This window comes from Mustela nigripes, chromosome 7 (genome assembly GCF_022355385.1).
Source record: "Mustela nigripes isolate SB6536 chromosome 7, MUSNIG.SB6536, whole genome shotgun sequence".
NCBI classification, from domain to species: Eukaryota; Metazoa; Chordata; class Mammalia; order Carnivora; family Mustelidae; genus Mustela; species Mustela nigripes.
Window position 1 is genome coordinate 72418327 of NC_081563.1, and position 20342 is coordinate 72438668.

A 20342-nucleotide genomic window follows, 5' to 3' on the forward strand; every position below is an offset into this window, starting at 1 on the left:
TGAAGGATAAATTCACTTTTGTGAGAATAAAATCTATTTTTCTTGACCTCAGATGGTCCTTAATCTATAGATAATGGAATCAGAAAATCCCTGAAGACAGTTTAAGACTCCAGGTGTTCTAGTTGGGGTGACCCATCTGGATGCAGGGGCATCTTTTCCCACTAGGAACACCCAAGTATGCTCAGAAAAAGCAGCACGGCTAAAATGGCACAGAGGACCGAAAGAGTTTTCTGTGCACTGGTACTTTCCAAAATCTTAAGTCCCTTCTCTAAAAAATATTTTATATGTATAATAATAATAATAATAATGGATTATCAGACACTAGGCTAGTGACTCAGAGGAAAATGAGCAATAAAGGTCCACCATTTCCCACCCCATCTGAGCCCTTTCCCACGCCCGCCCTGCAACCATAGGGCCTGAATAGGGGAAAAAAACTAGCTATGACCAACCAAAAGAACAGCCTCAATTCAGAAAAAAATAAAATGAGCTTTTAAGTGTATCAGCTCCCACCATGTCCCAGCCATAGGAGAGGCTCACTCCATGTGCATTTCCTCCTTTTCTTAGTTGGGTTCCATCTCACTTGCCTGCCCCAGCTTCTGGAGCCTCCCGAACCTCTACTGAGGCCACAAACACATGAAGAGGAAAGAAAACCATGATCCAGTTATTCTTTAGCTGATGCTTTGCCCAGTTTGTCCTGGTCACTGTGGACGTCGTCATCATCATCAGGCTTTAAAACCAGCACTATATCTCTTAAGAGACTAAGAGTGTACATAATAAATGTCAGCTTCTCTCTGATAGTAGTTTGAATGCTATAGCCTAATGTAAACCCCAAGGCCGGAGTTCTAGACATCATTCGTGTATGTGTGTGTGTAATGATCCACTGCTGACACCAAAAACTTCCACCCCTCCCTGTAGGATGGTGTCTGTTGTTTGAGAAGGATCCATGAAGACAAAAGTCTACTTAGGAATTCTTCTAAATCCATCTGTATATTATTTCATCATAGCAAGATCTATTTGCAGGAAATTTATGTACAGAAAAATCTAGTCTACAGAAACATAGGTGGAGCCCACCCAGATTTACCCACACCTTTGTGTTAGATGAAGGGTCAGCCAAATCCAGCCCATGAACTGTACTGCTTTGTACAAGTGAACATTTTGATGACAGGGAACACTGACACTGAACCTAATTAAGCAAGATGGTATCCTGCCCAGAAAAAAACAAAACAAAACAAAACATGCTTTTCAATAGACATCTATTATTTAAAAAATCAGTATTCTATTTTTAGTTTGGTCAAAACCTTTGTCAACATTGCCTCACACATACCTATATAAAATATCTATGTAGTGTTCTCCGTTCTGTCTCTTGGCCCATGAAACCTAAAATGGCTTTTCTGGCCTTTTACGGAGAAGTTTGCCAATCCCTGGGGTTGACTGAAAATCCCAGGAAACTACATCCCACAGATTAGCGGCAGCTGTCGCACCAACTCACTACCAGGGACAGGCTGACAAAGCCGTGAGCAGGAGGGATAGCTGGCGTCCAGGCAGGTAGTTGCAAGGTCAGTGGGAGTGGAGGCGCACGGCAACTCCTTGCCATCAGAACCCACCGACTGGCTGCTGATGTTTTAGAAAGGTTTGCTTGTTCCTGTCTGGATCTCTTTATGTAAACTGGTTTTCGGGAGGAAGAAAAAAAACATATGGTTACTGTCCTGTGATTGTAAGTGTTTCTAGCTACCCATCGCAAGCCAGGAAATACGAGTCTGCAACACGCAGGAGCCTCTCGGGGTCAGCTTTTCAAACACTGTTACTTGTAAACCCACTGAGCCTGACAAGGAAAAGAACCTGACAACAAATCAAGAGCAGGTGGTCAAAGGCTCTTCGGGCTAAGCTCTCCCGACCTTGGATTTTGTTTTTGTTTTCAGATCCATCCAGGAGCACAGCAGTGCGGAGCTGTCTGCCCAAGGTGTCCTTGGTCTCCCCTAACCTGCTCACTGTCCTTTGCACAATCAGCTTGACGGTTCCACATCCAGCCCCCTTCAACCGCAGAGGCCCCTCCTGTTCCCACTCACACTACTGCGCCCTGCCACAGCCCACAGTCTCCGTAATTGATTTCTCTTCCTTTCTGGCTTAACCCAGAGCCACCTCCACAAACCTCCAATAACCAGGTCCCTGTGGGTCACAGGAGATGTTCAGGTTGTCCGACAGCTTAATTAGATCACCTTTTGATGACAAGCAGGCCTGCTGCTATGAGTGAGCATGGGTGAGAAGCTTAAGGCCTTAGAGAAAGGATATAAAATGTTCTTTGTCTTATAAACACTTGTCTAATAATTGCATGATTTCGGTCCTTCAGGATGGGAAAGATCTTTGTCTCATGCCCCCATGGTACCATCTCTATGCACTAACGATGTGCACGAAGACTGTATAGGATCCAGGTGGTAGGCCTAAATGTGCCCTTTCAAAACGAATTTTTCCCCTCTGGATATGTAATACACGCACATAATGCAAACTTCAAACATCACATGAGGTCAAACGGTGATAAATCAGCCTCCCTCCCACTCCTGTCCCTGAGCCTTATTGGTGGCATTTTATTTATGCCAATAATCTGCAATGTCTGACCTTGCCCCAGTGCTTCCAATAATGAAACCCCTGTATTGTTTGCATCCGACATTATTGTTTTTTTAATGGGCCTTTTATTTCAGATGGCTGAATAAGAATGGCATTCAAGAAATACACAACTGTGCATTCAATGGAACCCAACTAGATGAGCTGTAAGTAGCCCTGCCTACTCTTCCAGGCCATTTAGAGGGAAATGGCTCTTACAACAGTGATATTTACGTGGCTTTTTGTCTCCCTTCTTCTCTCCTTAACTCCATCCCCAGGAATCTAAGTGATAACAATAATTTGGAAGAATTGCCTAAAGATGTTTTCCACGGAGCCTCCGGACCAGTCATTCTGTAAGTAGCTTCCCCTGTTTCCATGTGCTAGAGATTAACATGTCCAAGTCAGAGGTCAACTTTCTTCAATTCAAAGACGCTTCCCATATAGGGTTGGCAATTAAGGTCAGTCTTGACCTGCGTCATCTACAAAGACTTCCAGGGACAATTTTAGACTGATCTATATCCTGACTTTCAATAACATAACGGCAACTAATATATAATGTGCACTAGCCAAGTCCCAGGCAGTGTTTTAAAAGCTTAAGAGGCATTTCTAATTTAATTCTCATAAAACCTCTGTGGTAGGAGCTATTGTTCTCATTGTAGAGAACAAAAAACTGGCTTCCATGGAGGGATGTTAACTAACTCATCCCAAGTCATGCAAATTTGGGAGCATATATTTAACACCAAACTGGTCTGACTCGAAGCACAGGTTCTTAACCACTCTGCCATACCTTTCTCCCCTGGAAGGGGAAGCACAGGTCTCCTTCTTCACCTTCAATGTCTGGGAGTATGTTCCCCTGAGAGATCCCCAAACACACTTATTTTTGGATCCCCTTTGCCTCGATTGAAATCTCCTGGGGCACCCCTCCCTCTGGTGCTGCTTCCTCACCTCTGTCTCCCATTCTCTTCTCATGGGCCCCTGACCTTCCAGTAGGGTCAGGCCAGCTGCCACCACTTCCCTGACCACCTTAGCCAACAGAGAATTCTTCCTCCTGTGACTTCTATAGCCTTCATGGTGACAGGGACCCTACCCTCCAAGATTTTTTTTTTTTTTAATGTGTTTTCCTGGGCTGTTGGCAAGGCCTACTCCATCTACTGATGAAATATATTGCAGGAAGGAAGGAATCAAGAAGGAAGAAGTTAGATGTAAGAAGAATTAGTGAGCACAGAAATAGACATATGGGAAAAAATCAAGTTTTAGTAGATGATCCATCCATGGTCTGCCCAAGGTCAGTTGAGGCATTTGAGAGCCACTGGACTCCACCTTGTATTTGGCAATCAATATAGGCTCCCACATGTGGTTCCCTCTCTCCTTCCCTCCTATCTGTCAACATCACTTTTCCCTTTCATTCAAAAGTTTATCTTCTCCTTCAGGTTGGAACGTAATGTATCTCTAGAACTAGACACACCCTATATGGTAGAGAAGAAACTCCACCAATGGTTACTATTGATGATAGAGCATGTTTGACCCATAGACAGGATTCTGCCTCTTTGAAAAGTACGATTATTCTAGTATGCCTGCCTTCAGATGGACAATATATGCAATAGAAGGAAGTGTCAGCATGATTAAAGCAGAGAAGCCAGAGCAGACTACCTTGATTTAAGACCATTCCTTCACCTCCCTAAGCCTTGGTCTTCTCACAGAATGTATTCTCCTAAGACAGTCAGACAATTACTAAATATACACATTAATACAACAGCTCATGATGTGCGCTACGAAGAACCAGGTAGTTCCCATGCATAATAGAGAGTGCCAGGCATATGGTCCATATGCTCTAATATACCAAGGACTTAGACAAACAGACTTCGAGACAGAGCTGTTCATGTCTCTGACCACAAGAGCAGTTTGTCTGTTTCCCTTACCTGAGAGTCCTAAGGATTTTGAATGTTCCTAAAAAGGCACCTCTGTCTGTTATGGCAAAACGTCGTCTGTGAGGGGACACCTTTCCCTTTGTTACTTGTACTAAGTATACTATTAAAGCATAGCTCCTTAACGCACTCTGCAACCAAGAACATGTGAGTTGGACTAGATCCTCAACTAGCTCATTATCCAGGAACCCCAAATCAGAATTTTAAAGGGACCTGATGGACATCAGACTGCCACTCTAAGTAGCAGAGCTTGGACCAAGAATGGGTCTTCTGCCTTAAATTCCACGGATTCCCACTATATCATGTTGTCTAAAGCACGTAAATATGTCTAATCAAACATCTTAATGTTATACAGTTGTCTGCGAACTAAAAGATGGGCGGGGGGGGATAATTGTAAGCCCCAGACTCCCAGCCTAAGTACACTAGTAAATGATAAGGACACACAGCACAGAAGCACATCTCCTACAGGAGCATAGGCAGGTCCCAGGCTGAGGCATGGCACCACATGCTCATCTGAGCATCTAATGGAGAACACAGACATGACTCCCTCAGCTGGTCCTGCCACGTATGCCAGCAGGAAGAGGGAGGTCACCATCACAAGCAGCTCACAGGGTCCTCAAGTTACGGGTGCATTTTTCAACCCTTTTACCACAGGAACAGATCTGGCCAGAATAAAGTGAATAACATTTACAGAAAATCCAAAGGAATTATGAAGCACTTACCATGACTTAAAAGGGTAGAGGGTGGTAATACATTCCCACATCTTTTCATTACAATGCATGAGGATATATGTGCAAGAGCCTGGCCAAAAGCCCAGCCTGTGATTGCTAGTCTCCTTCTCCTCTCCCGAGGGCCAAGAGGATTGATCACCTCAACATGAGCCTCCCTTCTTTCTGGGGCTTTCGGGTTAGTCTGTAGATGTCCTTCCAGTCTGTTTGCTCAGCTAGGATTCTATGGCCTATTCTATCTCTTACTCCTACAACCTGATGTGCCAACCTCAGCCAGACCCTGACCTGAGATCTCCTTGCTGGGGTGTGTGCAGAGAAGGAGCCCACCCCAGGTGCTATGGGTTGATGAGTAGGAAGAGGGCAGACTGTGAAGACTGCTTTGCACAGTAGATGCTCGGGCTAGCACTTTGACTGTGCATTGGTGCAGATTCCCATTCCCCCAAATAAGCCTGTTATATGGATGTTTGCATGCAGGAGGTTGACTGGGGAATGCTACTGGAGTATGTGAGAAGTACCTGCTGGGAATAGAATCAGGCTAAAAAGAAAGTTAAACTGCAATGCATTTGCAACAGAAGCTCCAGCTAATCCCATGGGAGTTGTGAAATTAAGATGGCCCTTCAAAGTTGTACTGAATTAAGGCAAGGGGATAGTCCCCCTCCTCAACAATCACATGATGCTGACTGATGGAGGCAAATCATGGCTAAGTCAGAAGTCCATTCCAGAGGAGAGCTCAGCTACGAGCAGCTCAGCTGGGAGTGGTTCCAAGCTTGATTATGCATCACAATCACCAGTCATGCTTATAAAACCCTGGAATGTGGATCCCTACCCCCCAGAGTCATACTTATCAGGTCAGGAATGGGCCTGAGAAGCTCCATCTCTAATAATTTGCATAGATAAAGCTGCTGTTGCTGGTCCAGAAAGTTCACCTAGGATCACTGCACTAGAACCAAGTCTGAAAACTGGGAAGCTTCCTCTGGTCTCCAGGGTAGCTCCTCCACAAGCTAACTAGGGAGAATCTTCCTCTCCAACAAGCTCAGCCCTTTGTCCCCAGTACATGCATGCAGAGGATTCCAAGAGAGTGAAGTGAAAGGTGCCCAACCAATGGTAACTCCTTTAATGAAGGCAAAAAATTTTAGATGAGTGAAAAACAGAATCTCTGAACACCAAAGGATGCAAGAGTGAGATGTTCCACTGCAAAAAGAAACAGATGTGGAGAAAGTCAGGAGCATACATGCATGTGCCTCTGAGTTTCAAAGGAGAAGGCTAGCATCTTCGTTTTCCCCTCCAGAGTCTTGGCCTTGAACATCAGTGGCCAGCTCAGTTCTCACCTGATATTCTAAAGTCACTCAAGTTTTGGGGTGTGTTTGTGTGTGTTAAGCAATCAAGCAATTGCTGTTTCCTTGGGAAACTGTTTCCTATGGGGAAAATTTAATGCATTGCCTTTGTAGGCTGGAGCTAGTACAATCATATTCTGATGGTTTATCAAATTGATTTGGCTATAGCTCAGATTCATTTGATAGTTCAGATTCAAACACTGAGTTATTTGTATAAGAATGATTCTCTTCCATTACCAGTGTACCCACAGTCCTATAGATAGTAAATTGCCTTTTTATTCCGCCTGGGATCATGAAAGAGAGGTCTTCTAGCCATCTGTCAGTGTAGTATACACCAGAAATGTGCTCTCACTTATGGAAATGATTGACCTGTAATAACATCTTTGCTGGAAAAATAGAAATTGTTCAAATCAAATTTGTGGCACTGGCTATAACACACTTTATTAAATGGGGCACAGAGTGCAATTTAACTCCTGCCTCTCCTGACTCGGTGCCTTATTACTGACAGCTATCTCCCTTTTCGCTTTGTGTCTCAAAAACAGGAATCCTAACAATGTTGAAACAATTTAGGATTACTAAATCTCTTCAGCGCCAGCCATCATCCTATTATGTCTCCTGTTAGTACTTTTCAGGATTTAAATTCTCCAAACCAGTCACTGCCAAATACAGCATGTGCTGAAATGTTAACCAAGTGACATCTTAAAAAAAGAAAGACTGCAGTCATTAGACCAGCCTGAAAGACAAGGATTAAAAACAGCAGCCCACGACTAGCCCTCCCTGTATGTCCAGCCCACCAGCCCGAGGAACCGCATCTGTGATAAACCTTCTCAGCCATTCCCTGAGCACACTGGCTCATGCATGTCCTACATTTAGTACATGTTGACTGAGCACCTACTGTGCATCAGTACTGTTCTGGTGTAAGGGATGTAGAGATTTAGAAATAAACAGTGTCTGCCCTAAAGTATCTCATTCTGGTCGAGGGACAAACGTCATTGCCCAGAACAATATGCTCTGCAGAAATTTTCCTCAGGAGGCTATAGTAACAGAGCAGATGCCCAATAAATCTTTGTCATGTGATACAGTGACTTTAACAGATGAAGTGACAGCATGTGAGGAAGAGCGCTTATTCCTCACTTCCTGCAACAGTCACTCCATTTGCTTCCTACCTTCAATCCTTTTTCCTTCCAATGCACTCAACATGGATTTACAGGCACCTACTATGTGCCAGGCTCAGGGTTCTATAGACTCATCCTACAAAAACACAGCTTTCAGTGAGTTGTTAGTCTGCTCATTATAAATTCTGGGCTCATCTACCTGGCTCTCCAGGTTCAAAGATCTAATCTCATTTATTTATTCCTCAAAAAATCCTTGGTCAGAATAACCATTCTGAAAACCCCTCATTCGCTATGCTTTGTGCTCTGGACCTCTCTCCAAGCCCACTTTCAGCCAATAGTCCTAATAATCCACTTTCATGAAGATATGAGTACCTGACAAGGTCTTACTTTGTTACCCCTCCCACCCCATCCCAGCCCCCCACTGGATGTTTGTGTCCTAAGCATGGAAAGTGCTTTTACAGAGAAACTGCAATCGAACATTAGACTTTCAGTCCTTGAAGAAAGATCGTAGCCAGGGAAAAGAGAAAGAGTTTTAGGGGAACAGAGAGCAAAAGTGGGAATATTTGTAGTTCAGTCTCAAACCACACTCAACAATATCCACTTATCTTTGTCGCTGCTGATATAAATTTCTACGATTTTTCTTAATCCATGGAGATAACAGAAACATTTTTCGGCCTGTCCAAAACTTGGAAGTCTTGATAGGTCCCATGTTTACTCACTCCAGCAAGTATCCATCAAGCTCTAAGTCAACCCTTCTACAAAGACGTATTTCCCTATCACCCTGGAATCACCTTGCCAAAGACAGCTTTACTGACATGAAAGTGACTCTACATCCCTCTCCTACAAACCACTCCCTCCTTTCAACATCCACCAGCAGAAGATCTGGATCCCAGGACTCTGACAAGATGCCTTGGCCTCAGAGCAGCAAAGCCACCTAGTGCTAAAGACAACAGCTTACGTATTTCGTAGCTGTGATAGGAGCAATCTGCAATACAAGCTAGCTCCAGAACACTGAGAAGGCAGAAGCACCAAAGCTTCTCAGTCTCAGTCTCAAAGTTCTCAGTGCGTGAGTGCTTCTCAGGCACTGAACTGTATTCAGATCAAGCCACCCAACACATTACTCTGCTGCTTCTCTCATACACGTCTATTTGCTTGTAAACTTTGCACAGGTTGCTCCCTTCCTTGGTGCCTTTGATACTCTCAGTTACATAGAGTTGCCTGCTGCAGAAGCACCATTTTGCTGATCAACCTTGAAATCCAGATTTCCTCTCTCAGTCTGCCTTGCAGTCTTCTCCCTTTAGCTCTCCTGGGAGACTTGTTCCAGCTTCTCATCTATATGTACTCTGATGCCAATAATGAACCATCTCTGCTCATCAGAGGACTATCTACTGAGTAGATTTCATGAGCCCCGCCCTGTGCTCAATACAACGTATAACACCAAAGTTTGTAAATATTCCCAGCTCTCAGAGCATCTGAAATCTGAGCAAAGACACAGGAAAAGTCCAGCAGTATGAAACAATAGAAGAGATAACACAAGGTGGGAGATCCTTTGAAACTGTCAGAAGTCAGGGCACATCACAGTTGACCGGGGTGACCTAGTTCTTCATCTCCCATATCCTTGTTCAGTGTCACTCCCCAGACTCTCTTCAAACAAATCGACAATTTTCTGGGGGCTTACTATGTGAAAGGCACTGCTGAGAATGCAAAGGGTGCTCCACCATCAAGAAGAGATAAAAATGCAAATACAAGGAGCTAGTATATAAAACAAAAGCTAGTAAGTGATGAGAAAGGCATAAAATATACAGAATATAATGTTATTGCACTCTTAATGGCTTTCAAGGAAAAATACCTCTACAACTATTAAAAATGATGGAGATGACAGAATCACAGAGACTTCAGTGGGAGTCTGGGATCTCTATTATGGGCATAAAGACTATCCTAAAACTTAGCAGCTCAAAACAATCATTCCATTTTGCTCATAATCGTGTGTTTCAGAAACGTGGGTGGCTTGTCTCTGATCCATGTGATATCAGCTCAGGTGGCTGGGGTGGTCTATGTGCAAGTGGTCCTTTCACTCCTGTGCCTCATGTAGTGAGCACTACTTCTCCCTCTTTCTCCTCTCTCTCTCTCCCCCACCCTTCCTACACACACACACACATACACACACACACACACACACACACACACACACACACACACACACAGCATCTCATCCTCCAGGACCTCTACACACAGCTTGGATTTTTCCTAGCATGGCGGTCTCGGGGCTTTCAGAGTTCTTCCATGGCAGCTTAGGGCTTTGTGAGACCAATATAGAAGCTGTCAGTTCTCTGAAAGCTAAGGTCCAGAGCTGGTAAAGCAACACTTTCATCATGCTCTATTATAGTCCAAAGGCATCACAGTGCAGCCTGAACTCAAGGGAAGGGCAAGTAGACCCTGCATGGGAAGAGTGTAAAGAATTTGCAGCCCTCTTTAATCTACCACAGTATATGAGATAAGAGCATAGCACTGCATGGAATATAAAAATTTATTTTTAGAAATCTTCACTTAATGTGATTTTTTATATATATTCTGAACTCAAGGGGGGGGAACATAACTAAGAAAAAATAGTCCCCTGTTTTATATTGCTTGCTTTTAAAAATATGAAAAATGTTCATGGCAGGTAATGATTGCCCTGGTTTCAGTTGTTCCTGAAGGACTTCTTTTTATACCTTCATCTTATTCCTCAGATAGAGCCTTGAACTGTTTTATACAAAATAGGCAGTCTGCTTTCTTTCACACTTGAGGGGGGAGAAAAGCCAGGTGAAAGAAGAACTTGGACACAGAGACCAGAGCAAATGTCAATAGCAGAACTGGTCAGTGGAACAATGGTGTGAAAACAGAAACTAGAGATTTTCTAGGGCAGGGAAGGATGTTGAGAAGCTCCAGAACAATGGGGAGTATAAGTGGAGAGCAGGCCAGCGTAGCTGGATCACTGAGCAGTGGGGACTTGAGACTTACCACAGAACAAAGATTCATGGATCAGACTCTTGTTTCCAGGGACCTCATCTCTGAAGGATCCTAATACTTCAGAGATAACCAGAAAGACACCTTGGAACACCAGAACTTTTACCCTATGGTGATAGCAATGACTGTTGTGAAAAGTGGTTCATTCCAGACATATGTGGAAAGCCAAGATGTTCTGCGGAGGGTTTGCATATGGGGTGTGAAAGAGGAGCCAAGCATGCCTTTCAAGTTTTTGCCTCAACAATTGGAGAGGCCACAAGTGGAGGTTTGGGGGGATAATCAGGAGCTCAATTTTTAATACCCAAGGTTTGGCCTTCCCATCAGACATCCAAGCAGAGATTTTAAGGAGGCAGTCCAATTTAAGAGCCTACAGTTCAGGAGAGAAAAGACATATAGGTGAGATAAGTATAAGTGATCCAACAACATATAAATAGTGTTTAAGCTGTAATATGAGGTGAGTAAACCTATAGATTAAGTGTAAAATAGAGGAAAGAAGTCTAGGCTCTGAGCCCAGGGGTACTCTAACAGCTGGCAGTTGGGGAGGAACCAGGGAAGAAGAAACATCCAAAGCATTAGGAGACAAATATTACCAGATACCAAGCAAGTCACCAGGAATATCTAAAATTCCTAAATTGTACGTACCTAAAACATTTCCATAAATATATAAAGCAAAAACTGACAAAACTAAAAGTAGTAGTATGCAAATCCAAAATTATAGTTGGAGATTTTAATGCACTTCTCTCAGCAGTGATAGAACAAAATAATAATAATAATGATGATGATGATGATAATGATAAAATAAATAAATAAACCAGTAAGCACACAGAAGTACCTGAATGACAGATGCCAAGTTTACCAAATTTGTCAGCACTAAAAAGGAAGGGACTAAGTGAAATATACATAGGTGTTAAATAATGTAATCATTAGCTCTCGAACATACAACCTGCCTAATATCAAGCAGAGGAGAAGCAGTCTAGGCATTGGTATTGATAGGTAACCACTACTACTAAAGGTAGGACTTGAGCAAGTGAGTAGAAGCTGGACCCTCAGCAGATCTAATGACGGTTGAAGTCATAAAGGAACTGTTGCTTGAGATAAAGGATAGATGAGAAATGCCTTAACTTTTACCCCTCCTCTTAGCCTCCAATCTCCCACCAGTTTCATTTGCTGAACCCTCCAAAGTGGAGGCTATCTGGGAAATGGAACCTGCAGAGGCCATCCCTTCTGAAGTACAAAGCAGAGCAGAGAGAAGCGCACAGAACAGATGTTAGAGACACCAGGCAAATGGCCCACACATCACATCCAGGGCTTTGTGGGGTTTGTTGTTGTTGTTTGGTTTTGTTTTTTATTTAGCAAAATATTTTATTTTGGAAACAAAGCAGAGGGTTTGGATCTGAGTTCAGTTGGTGTTGGTCAGGTTCCAGAGATCCCTGCTGATTTGCCCAGAGACGCCTACAAAGCAAGAACAACCGTGTACTCGAGGCAGAGACACGGGCAGAGAGAGAGACACAGTCAGACAGAGATGTTTAAAGAATAGCCATCAGTCATTAAGGGCTCTCTTCTGGCCAGAAGTTTCTTGTGTACTTTTAACTCCTCTAATTGTCCCAACAACCCTCTGAGTTAGCTAGGATTGTTATCATTCCTATTGTATGGCTGAGGAGAAATTACATGACTTTACCAAGGTCACAGAGCTAATAGGTAGAAGGGTGGGGCACTTATACAAGCTAGTCTGGCTGTGCTCATACTTACTACTCTGTCGCCACTTGCACATCGTGCTGAGGGTACATTTACTGCCCCTATAGTATGGTTTGTTTGTTTTTTTCTTGACCTTTTCTGAAATTTGGCCACAGATTCCACCCCTAGCTCATCACAAATATTTTTGTAGCTGACTTTATGGTGGGAAGGAAATGCCTTCAATCCCTCAGGTCTCCACTAATACGCAGAGTCCATTTCAAGACAGACTGTAGGACGGGAGATGGCGGAAGTTAAGCCCCAGGTCAGGCAGGATGTGAGTATATCTGGGAATCAGAGAGGCCTGTTAATTAATCAGAGAGGCCCGTAATAATCATGTTAGGTTTACATTTTATCCTTCTAGAGACATTTCAAGAACCAGGATCCATTCCCTGCCCAGCTACGGCTTAGAAAATCTTAAGAAGTTGCGGGCCAGATCAACATACAACTTGAAAAAGCTCCCCAGTCTGGATACGTTTGTTGCACTCATGGAGGCCAGCCTCACCTACCCTAGCCACTGCTGCGCTTTTGCAAACTGGAGACATCAAATGTAAGTTTTCCCATGTCCATCCTTGAGCCCCACTCCGGCATTTCTCCGATGCGGAACTTGGTCCACAACTTCTATGTATCTTGAGCATGAAGAGAATCCACTTGCAGAGACCTCCCCAGCAAAAGCCCTTAGACATATTCTAGATCAAAGCTTCAGTACTGTGAAGGGTTTCTAATTTTCTTCAAAATGGGCTCACAACAGAGGGCTTCCCACAATGGTAGATCACCTTCCAAGTATTAAATGAGGCAACATGAAAAACTCCAAACATAGCACCTGACTCATAGCTGATGCTTAATGAATATTTATTTATTCCCTCTTTCCTTAGTACCAATATGGATTTATTGTTCTAGTCCCACACTCTGCCACCTGCACATGTCCCAGGAACCACCCAAGTCAACTTTGGAGGGGAGAAGCCTAAATGCCATACCAGAAACTGATGCATACATGCACAATACATCGCAACCCCTCTAAGAAGCCCCAGTCCATCTTTGGAGATTAGCACCTCACAGGGAGAACAAAGACTGGGACATCTGTTCACTTCGGCTTTCAAGGCTGGCCAAATTTGAAGAAGCCCAGAAAAAGAGGGTAATCCAGACAGAGACAAAAACCGGGAGGCAACTGGTTAAAAAAGATGAGGTAATCATACAGAGGATCTAGACAAAGTGGAAAGGGAATATTTTGGAGATGGCACACAAAGGTTCCAGACATTGAAAGGATCCATTGCAGATAGAATTTACTGGATATCAGGAGTTCTCAAAGCTCACATCCTCCCCGAGCTCACTGACACAACCCATGCCACACACTCACACTCAGATGATGCCTTGTCACAGAGTTTTCCTGTGTCATCATTGCACCACATGGTACAGTCTCCTTTACTGTTCAACCTTTAACAGACTTTCACCTGTCCGGGTAGACTTAATCCCTGCTCAAAAGCAAGATAAGGTAAAAACAAAACAACACAGGGTATCTATCTAAAATGTTTTCCAAGTGACTAGGAGTCCACACTCACCCATTTGAAGGATTTGAAGAAAAGGGACAACTTCTCAGAAATACCATGCCTCAGGGAGGAACTATCCAGAATCAGACACTCCTCACACAGAAACACAAGGGTCAGGGAACTTCTTCCTGCTGACTAGAATGTGTAAGGGCTTGGGCTGAGGCACAAGGTTTGCCTCTTCTATATTCCAGACAAGAGTTATTCCAGCCCGGGGCAAGAAAGATACCAATTCACTAAGAAAACCCTGGAACTCAACACCCTTCAGGAGAACTCTCAAGGATGTCAAGATCACTGTGAGACTCTTCAGTGCTAACACACCCCAGAATAGGTTACCTAACTGCTGCTCAGCCTCTGTTGGTCTTGCCACCCCCAGGCAGCATACACGCAGCTTCAGGGTTCCTCCCAGCCAGCAATCTCCAGGTCTCTTACACCACCCAGGGACTCCCTGGCTCTCACCCTTTCTAGGTCCCTACTACAATTTATAACAGCGCCTGTCTGGTACAGGAAAGGAGAGCCCTACCCCTCTCCTAATAAGAGGTGCCAAAACAGAGTAACAAAAATTGCAGTGGGCGTTTAGTCTCTGTATTCAACACACTTACTCACAAACACAAAATAAAATAAGTATGCTATTCATAAGGTAGCTGTAGGGCTTTTTATTTTTTCTTTAATGGTGTCATTTCATTGTACACCATAGTAGGTATGGTTTAGTAATGATATTCAAGTTTAAAACTGTATGATACAATTGTCCTTCCAATCCTCATTTGGCAACAGTGCCCAAGATATGTCAGGCCCTTGTGACTGTGAGGTTTTGGCCAATATCCCTCCTGAAAGACCTTGTTAACTGCACACCTGATCTGTCCTTGAACCACGTAGCCCTTTGTCAGAGTTTTGCACTCAGCTGGCAATGTTACTTTGTTCATTTTCTGATGTTAGTTTTATTTAGGCCTTTTCTTCACAACTAGATTTTAAACTGATACACTGTGGCATAGACATCTAAATCCTCACACAGGGCCTGGACCCCAACATGAACTCAGGAATTCACCGCAGTCATTTGTCTTGGTATTGCTCATACTGGCTACGTTCTCACCACCCAGCTCTGTGATTCGTTGTAACTTTATCTCATAATTCTCGAAAAGGCAATAATATTTTTATTCCCTCCTCACAGAGGCAGAAACAGAGGCTCAGGATAGTAAATAACCTGACCAACCACAACCAAACTGCCCAAACCCTCTGCTTTGTTTCCAAAGCTCAGACTCTGGGCCACTCTGCTATACACTTCCCAAGAGCCCGTTCAATGATTTATCAAGGTCCAAGAACACCATTTTTTAAGATGACCTTAAACTGAATTCCCAACTCTTTATGATGTTTATTATTTGCTAAGATACTGCAAAGGCAGGACTACTTTCCCTCATTTCTATTTTTGTTTCTATCCTTTTCCAAGAGACACACATTGTTTACCTTTTCTATACTCGGGTGGTTGAGTCATTTCTGTTTCAGGAAAGGGAAGCATCAATATTTAAAATATGTTAGTAGCATTATCAACAGTAAGAATCTTCACAGAAGCCAACATAAGCCCCAGGAAGTGAAGACTGTCTCTAGGTGGTTAAGTCAGATCTGTTTCAATAAATGGAATTGTCATCTGTAGGTACCAGCTTACTTTCCGTTCTTAGAATTGGGCTGGTGCTAATCCGATGACAGGGTTTAGGAGTCACAAGGTAGGTGAAGGACCGTAGTGCTGCTTTTGTCCTCCCTATACCCATCTGAGCTTTGCCTCACCTTTCTCGAAGATCTCTGATGAAACCTCCACTCCCCCAGCTACTCTCTCCTTATAGGGGACTCTTTCAAGGGCTTAATACCTACTTCCCTACGTGTATGAGATTATGTTAGGGTTTGAGAGCAATGAAGTCACTTAACATTGTTGTGAATTTGCTTCTCAGGGAGGGAAAGTGGGAGGAAGTATAGAGGGTCTTGCGAAATTTTTTTTTCCCATCCAAAAACAGACCCAGTGTAAAACATCGCCTTTCCTTAAGTCTTTGCTTCAAAACAGATTACCCCATCTCTACCTGCACTATTCACACATAGATAGGATGTTTATCCTCTGGTTTTCATTCAAATCCCTTCTGCAAGTACCTCTATTTTGTTGACTAGGCCTCTTGTATGTTTGGGCTGAAAGGAAAAAGCAATACAAAAATGTGAGCCCAAGAAGAGCCAGTTCCCCAGGGAATAAATTATAATCTTAGAATGAGTTAGCACCATCCCAACCCACTTGCAACCTATATTTGCTCTCTCAGCAGTTAGTAGGTAACTATTTAATATGAGAGAGTCTGGTTTACCTCGCAGACGGATATATACCTGAAGACTACTGTGGCTCCTGGAACGTGAGTCAATAGAGAATAATTTAGCCTCCATAACATTTCAGGCAAATCACAGACCTCCCACTAGCCTGAGTAGCAGAGAGCCAGGGAGGGGTGTTGGTTGGGAATGGACCACAGACTGCACTTCTCTGCTTTAAGTAGATAAAAGAAGCAACTAAGTTCTCATTTCAGTCAGGAAACAGTCCATATCTTCCAGCAACAAGAGTAGAGAGTAGAGGAATAGCTTTATATCCTACTCAGGCATATTAACAGATAGCTAAATAGAAAGGGGGAAGGCAAAGGGTGGAGTAGATATTAGGTCTGTAAATTATTCGCACTTAACAGCAAATCTTAGCTAGTCCCGGGCGCCTTCCTCCCACATTCAGGTTGTGGCTAGATGGCTTCCCCAGTGAGCCATCCAACTCTAGGAATATACACATGAGTTGCTCTGTTCATTTACAGTAAGCACCATTAACCCTTGTGCTTAGACTCAAGGGCAGACAGACTGTGAGAAAGGGGGGGAATAAAAACAGAAAGAAACCCCATCATTTCTACCCTGTGCAAAAACAGTGATGTATTTTCCATTCTGGACGCAAGATGTTGATCCTGTTCTTTTTGTATTTTTCTAGCTCTGAGCTTCACCCAATTTGCAACAAATCTATTTTAAGGCAAGAAGTCGAGGATATGACTCAGGCTAGGGGTCAGAGAGTCTCTTTGGCAGAAGATGAGGAATCCAGTTACACCAAAGGATTTGACATGATGTACAGTGAATTTGACTATGACTTATGCAAGGAAGTGGTTGATGTGACTTGTTCCCCTAAGCCAGATGCATTCAATCCATGTGAAGATATCATGGGGTATGATATTCTCAGAGTCCTGATATGGTTTATTAGCATCCTGGCCATCACAGGGAACACCATAGTGCTGATGATCCTGATCACCAGCCAGTACAAACTCACAGTCCCCCGGTTCCTTATGTGCAACCTGGCCTTTGCCGATCTCTGCATTGGAATCTACTTGCTGCTCATAGCCTCAGTTGATATCTACACCAAAAGCCAGTACCACAACTATGCCATTGACTGGCAGACAGGAGCAGGCTGTGATGCTGCTGGCTTTTTCACAGTCTTTGCCAGTGAGCTCTCGGTCTACACTCTGACAGCCATAACACTGGAAAGATGGCACACCATCACCCACGCCATGCAGCTAGAATGCAAAGTGCAGCTCCGCCATGCTGCCGGTGTCATGCTGCTAGGCTGGATCTTTGCCTTTACAGTTGCTCTCTTTCCCATCTTTGGCATCAGCAGCTACATGAAGGTGAGCATCTGCCTGCCTATGGATATTGACAGCCCCATGTCACAGCTCTATGTTATGTCTCTCCTTGTGCTCAATGTCCTGGCCTTTGTGGTCATCTGTGGCTGCTATGCTCACATCTACTTCACAGTGAGAAACCCCAACATCGTGTCCTCCTCTAGTGACACCAAGATCGCCAAACGCATGGCCATGCTCATCTTCACGGACTTCCTCTGCATGGCACCCATCTCCTTCTTTGCCATCTCTGCCTCCCTCAAGGTGCCCCTCATCACGGTGTCCAAGTCAAAGATCCTCCTGGTCCTGTTCTACCCCATCAACTCCTGCGCCAACCCCTTCCTCTATGCCATCTTCACTAAGAACTTCCGCAGGGATTTCTTCATTTTGCTGAGCAAGTTTGGCTGCTATGAAACTCAAGCCCAGACTTACAGGACAGAAACTTTATCCACTGCCCACAACTCCCACCTGAGAAGTGGCCACTATCCTCCAGGTCTCAAGGTTACCAATTACATGCTTGGCCCTCGAAGCCACTTAGCCCAGAACTAAAATATTATGAGTAAATATCTTAGTGTTGAGTGATAACTCACGTCTCACCTTTGATATGGCATAGCTGACAGTACTTCTGCATACTCCAGTCTAATCTTCCTAGCACAGCTAGAAGGTAGATTGCTTAGGAACTATTACTCCATATGATCAATTAGGAAGCTCAAGTAGTAACAACATTCATAATTAAAATAATACTACATTTGTTTTATCCTTTACAATGTTCACAGTGCTTTCGTTCAGATCTCAACTTTTACAGATCCCTATAAAAGTTTTATTAAATGGGCAAAACAGGAATTACTCTTGGAGTTTTATAGACAAGTAAACCAAGACTCAAAGGCTTAAGTGAACTGTTCCAAATGGCTTGGCATGTCAGAGGCAGAACCAGGATTAGGTGTTGTGGTCTCCAAATAACTTCCAAGGGAAGCAGCACAATATTCATTCACTCGTTTGACAAATATTCATTGAGTACCTATGTGATGGCTTTGTTATGTGTCAACTTGAATAGGCTGAACGTCACTACCCAGAATTCCCTTATGTGTTTCCCATCAGGGTGCACCACAGGGAAGGTTCTTGGGAAAAGAAATCAAGGGAAGCTCCAGCCACTGGCTGATCAGCTGATATAGCTCACTGCTACAAAGCAGCTACCGGGCGTGCAAGTTCTCCACCTTCCCCTGGATCCTCCTTTAGGTTCTCGGACCCCTGAGCCAGGTATATGTGCTTCAATCCACGATGAAGAACCCCAGCTTCCGCAAAACTTTTTATGAATAAGGGGGGAGTCAACAAGATGGAAATAGGGTTCAGTTTGATCTCATGGGGTTCAGCTCATGCTCTATCTTCCAGCACGTTTGCCATCTTACCTTTATCCCTGCCTCCCCTCTGGACTTAAGCTCTAGCATCACATGTAGAGATGACATCCTTATAGAGAATGCTTAACCAATATTCAAAATTGCATTAGCCAAGTCCCTGTAACAAATATTTACTGCACACATGCATGCATGCCTTGTTCTGCTTCTTTAGATGAACCCCAATTCGTAAAAGATAGAACCTACTATATGGCATGCATATAGGTTATAATGTTAAGAATATAGCAGCTTTGGAATTAGAACAGAGATTTTATCCTAAGTCTATAATAAACCAGGATAAAGCAGGACATTACCTCTCTAGGCTCTGTTTCTTCCTTTATTAACTGGCATTGGTTTTAATTCCTACCTATTGGTCTCATTATAAGAATTGGGTAAGAAAATGGGTACTAACAGGATTGGTAAATTTTAGTTTACTTCTTTCCACGGAGACCAATGCCTGGACTAGTGCCCAGTTCTCCTAACCCTTAATCTAGAACTCATTCCATTATACCATATGGTTCCTGATATATAATTATACTTCCTGTATCTATTTTCATAAAAGATACCATCTGGATAATCTGGATCATAAATACCAACCATAAATCTTCATAAAGTACTGTGCCATGACCACCTCACAAAGTTTTGAGTCTCCTCTCAGAGTATCCTCTTTCCTTGTTAAAGGCAATCCTTCCTCCTCTTGCTCTATGGCAAACATTTCTTAGCTTGGTCCCAAATGCATTAACAAGAAGTCCTTATACATCTTAAAGAAAAAGCAATCATCTCTGCCTATGTGCCCTGGCACCATTTAGATCTGTTATGAGCATCACATAAAAAACAGAATGATTATCTTTAGAAATAATCTAGACCTATTTTATTCAGTCCAGTAACCACTGACGACATGTGGCTACTGAGCACCAAAAATATGGGTAGCCTGTATTGAGACATGCTGTAAGTGCAAAAGGCACACTTGATTTCAAATAGTTAGTGCAAAAAAAAAATAAAAAGAGGGATGCAACTCAGTAATTTTTGATACTACCTACTAAAACAATGTTTTAGACACATTGAGATAAATGTATTTAAAATTAATTTCATCTACTTCTTTTTGCATTTTTTTAGTGGAGTTACTATAACATTTAAAATTACCTATGTGGGTCATGTTTGTGGCTCATGTTACATTTCTGTTGGAGAACAGTAGTCTAGTGCTATATGAAAATAAAATATTTTTCATTTAGCATTTTCCGGCCTGGTCCCCATACCAGTTTGCCACACTACGGACCTGTCCCAGTTCTATCTGCAGTCATACTTCTT

General features: G+C 43.2%; 1 protein-coding gene across 2 annotated transcripts in view; it reads left to right on the plus strand.

Annotated features, from left to right (window-relative positions):
• Positions 1–18192, plus strand: part of FSHR (follicle stimulating hormone receptor) — a 160727-nt gene extending 142535 nt beyond the window's left edge. For both annotated transcript variants that reach the window (XM_059407808.1, XM_059407809.1), the window contains 4 exons: positions 2697–2765; positions 2877–2951; positions 12802–12987; positions 16968–18192. In XM_059407808.1, coding sequence (XP_059263791.1) covers positions 2697–2765; positions 2877–2951; positions 12802–12987; positions 16968–18192 — 1555 coding nt within the window. The remainder of the gene's footprint in view (positions 1–2696; positions 2766–2876; positions 2952–12801; positions 12988–16967) is intronic.
• Positions 18193–20342: the final 2150 nt, after the last annotated feature.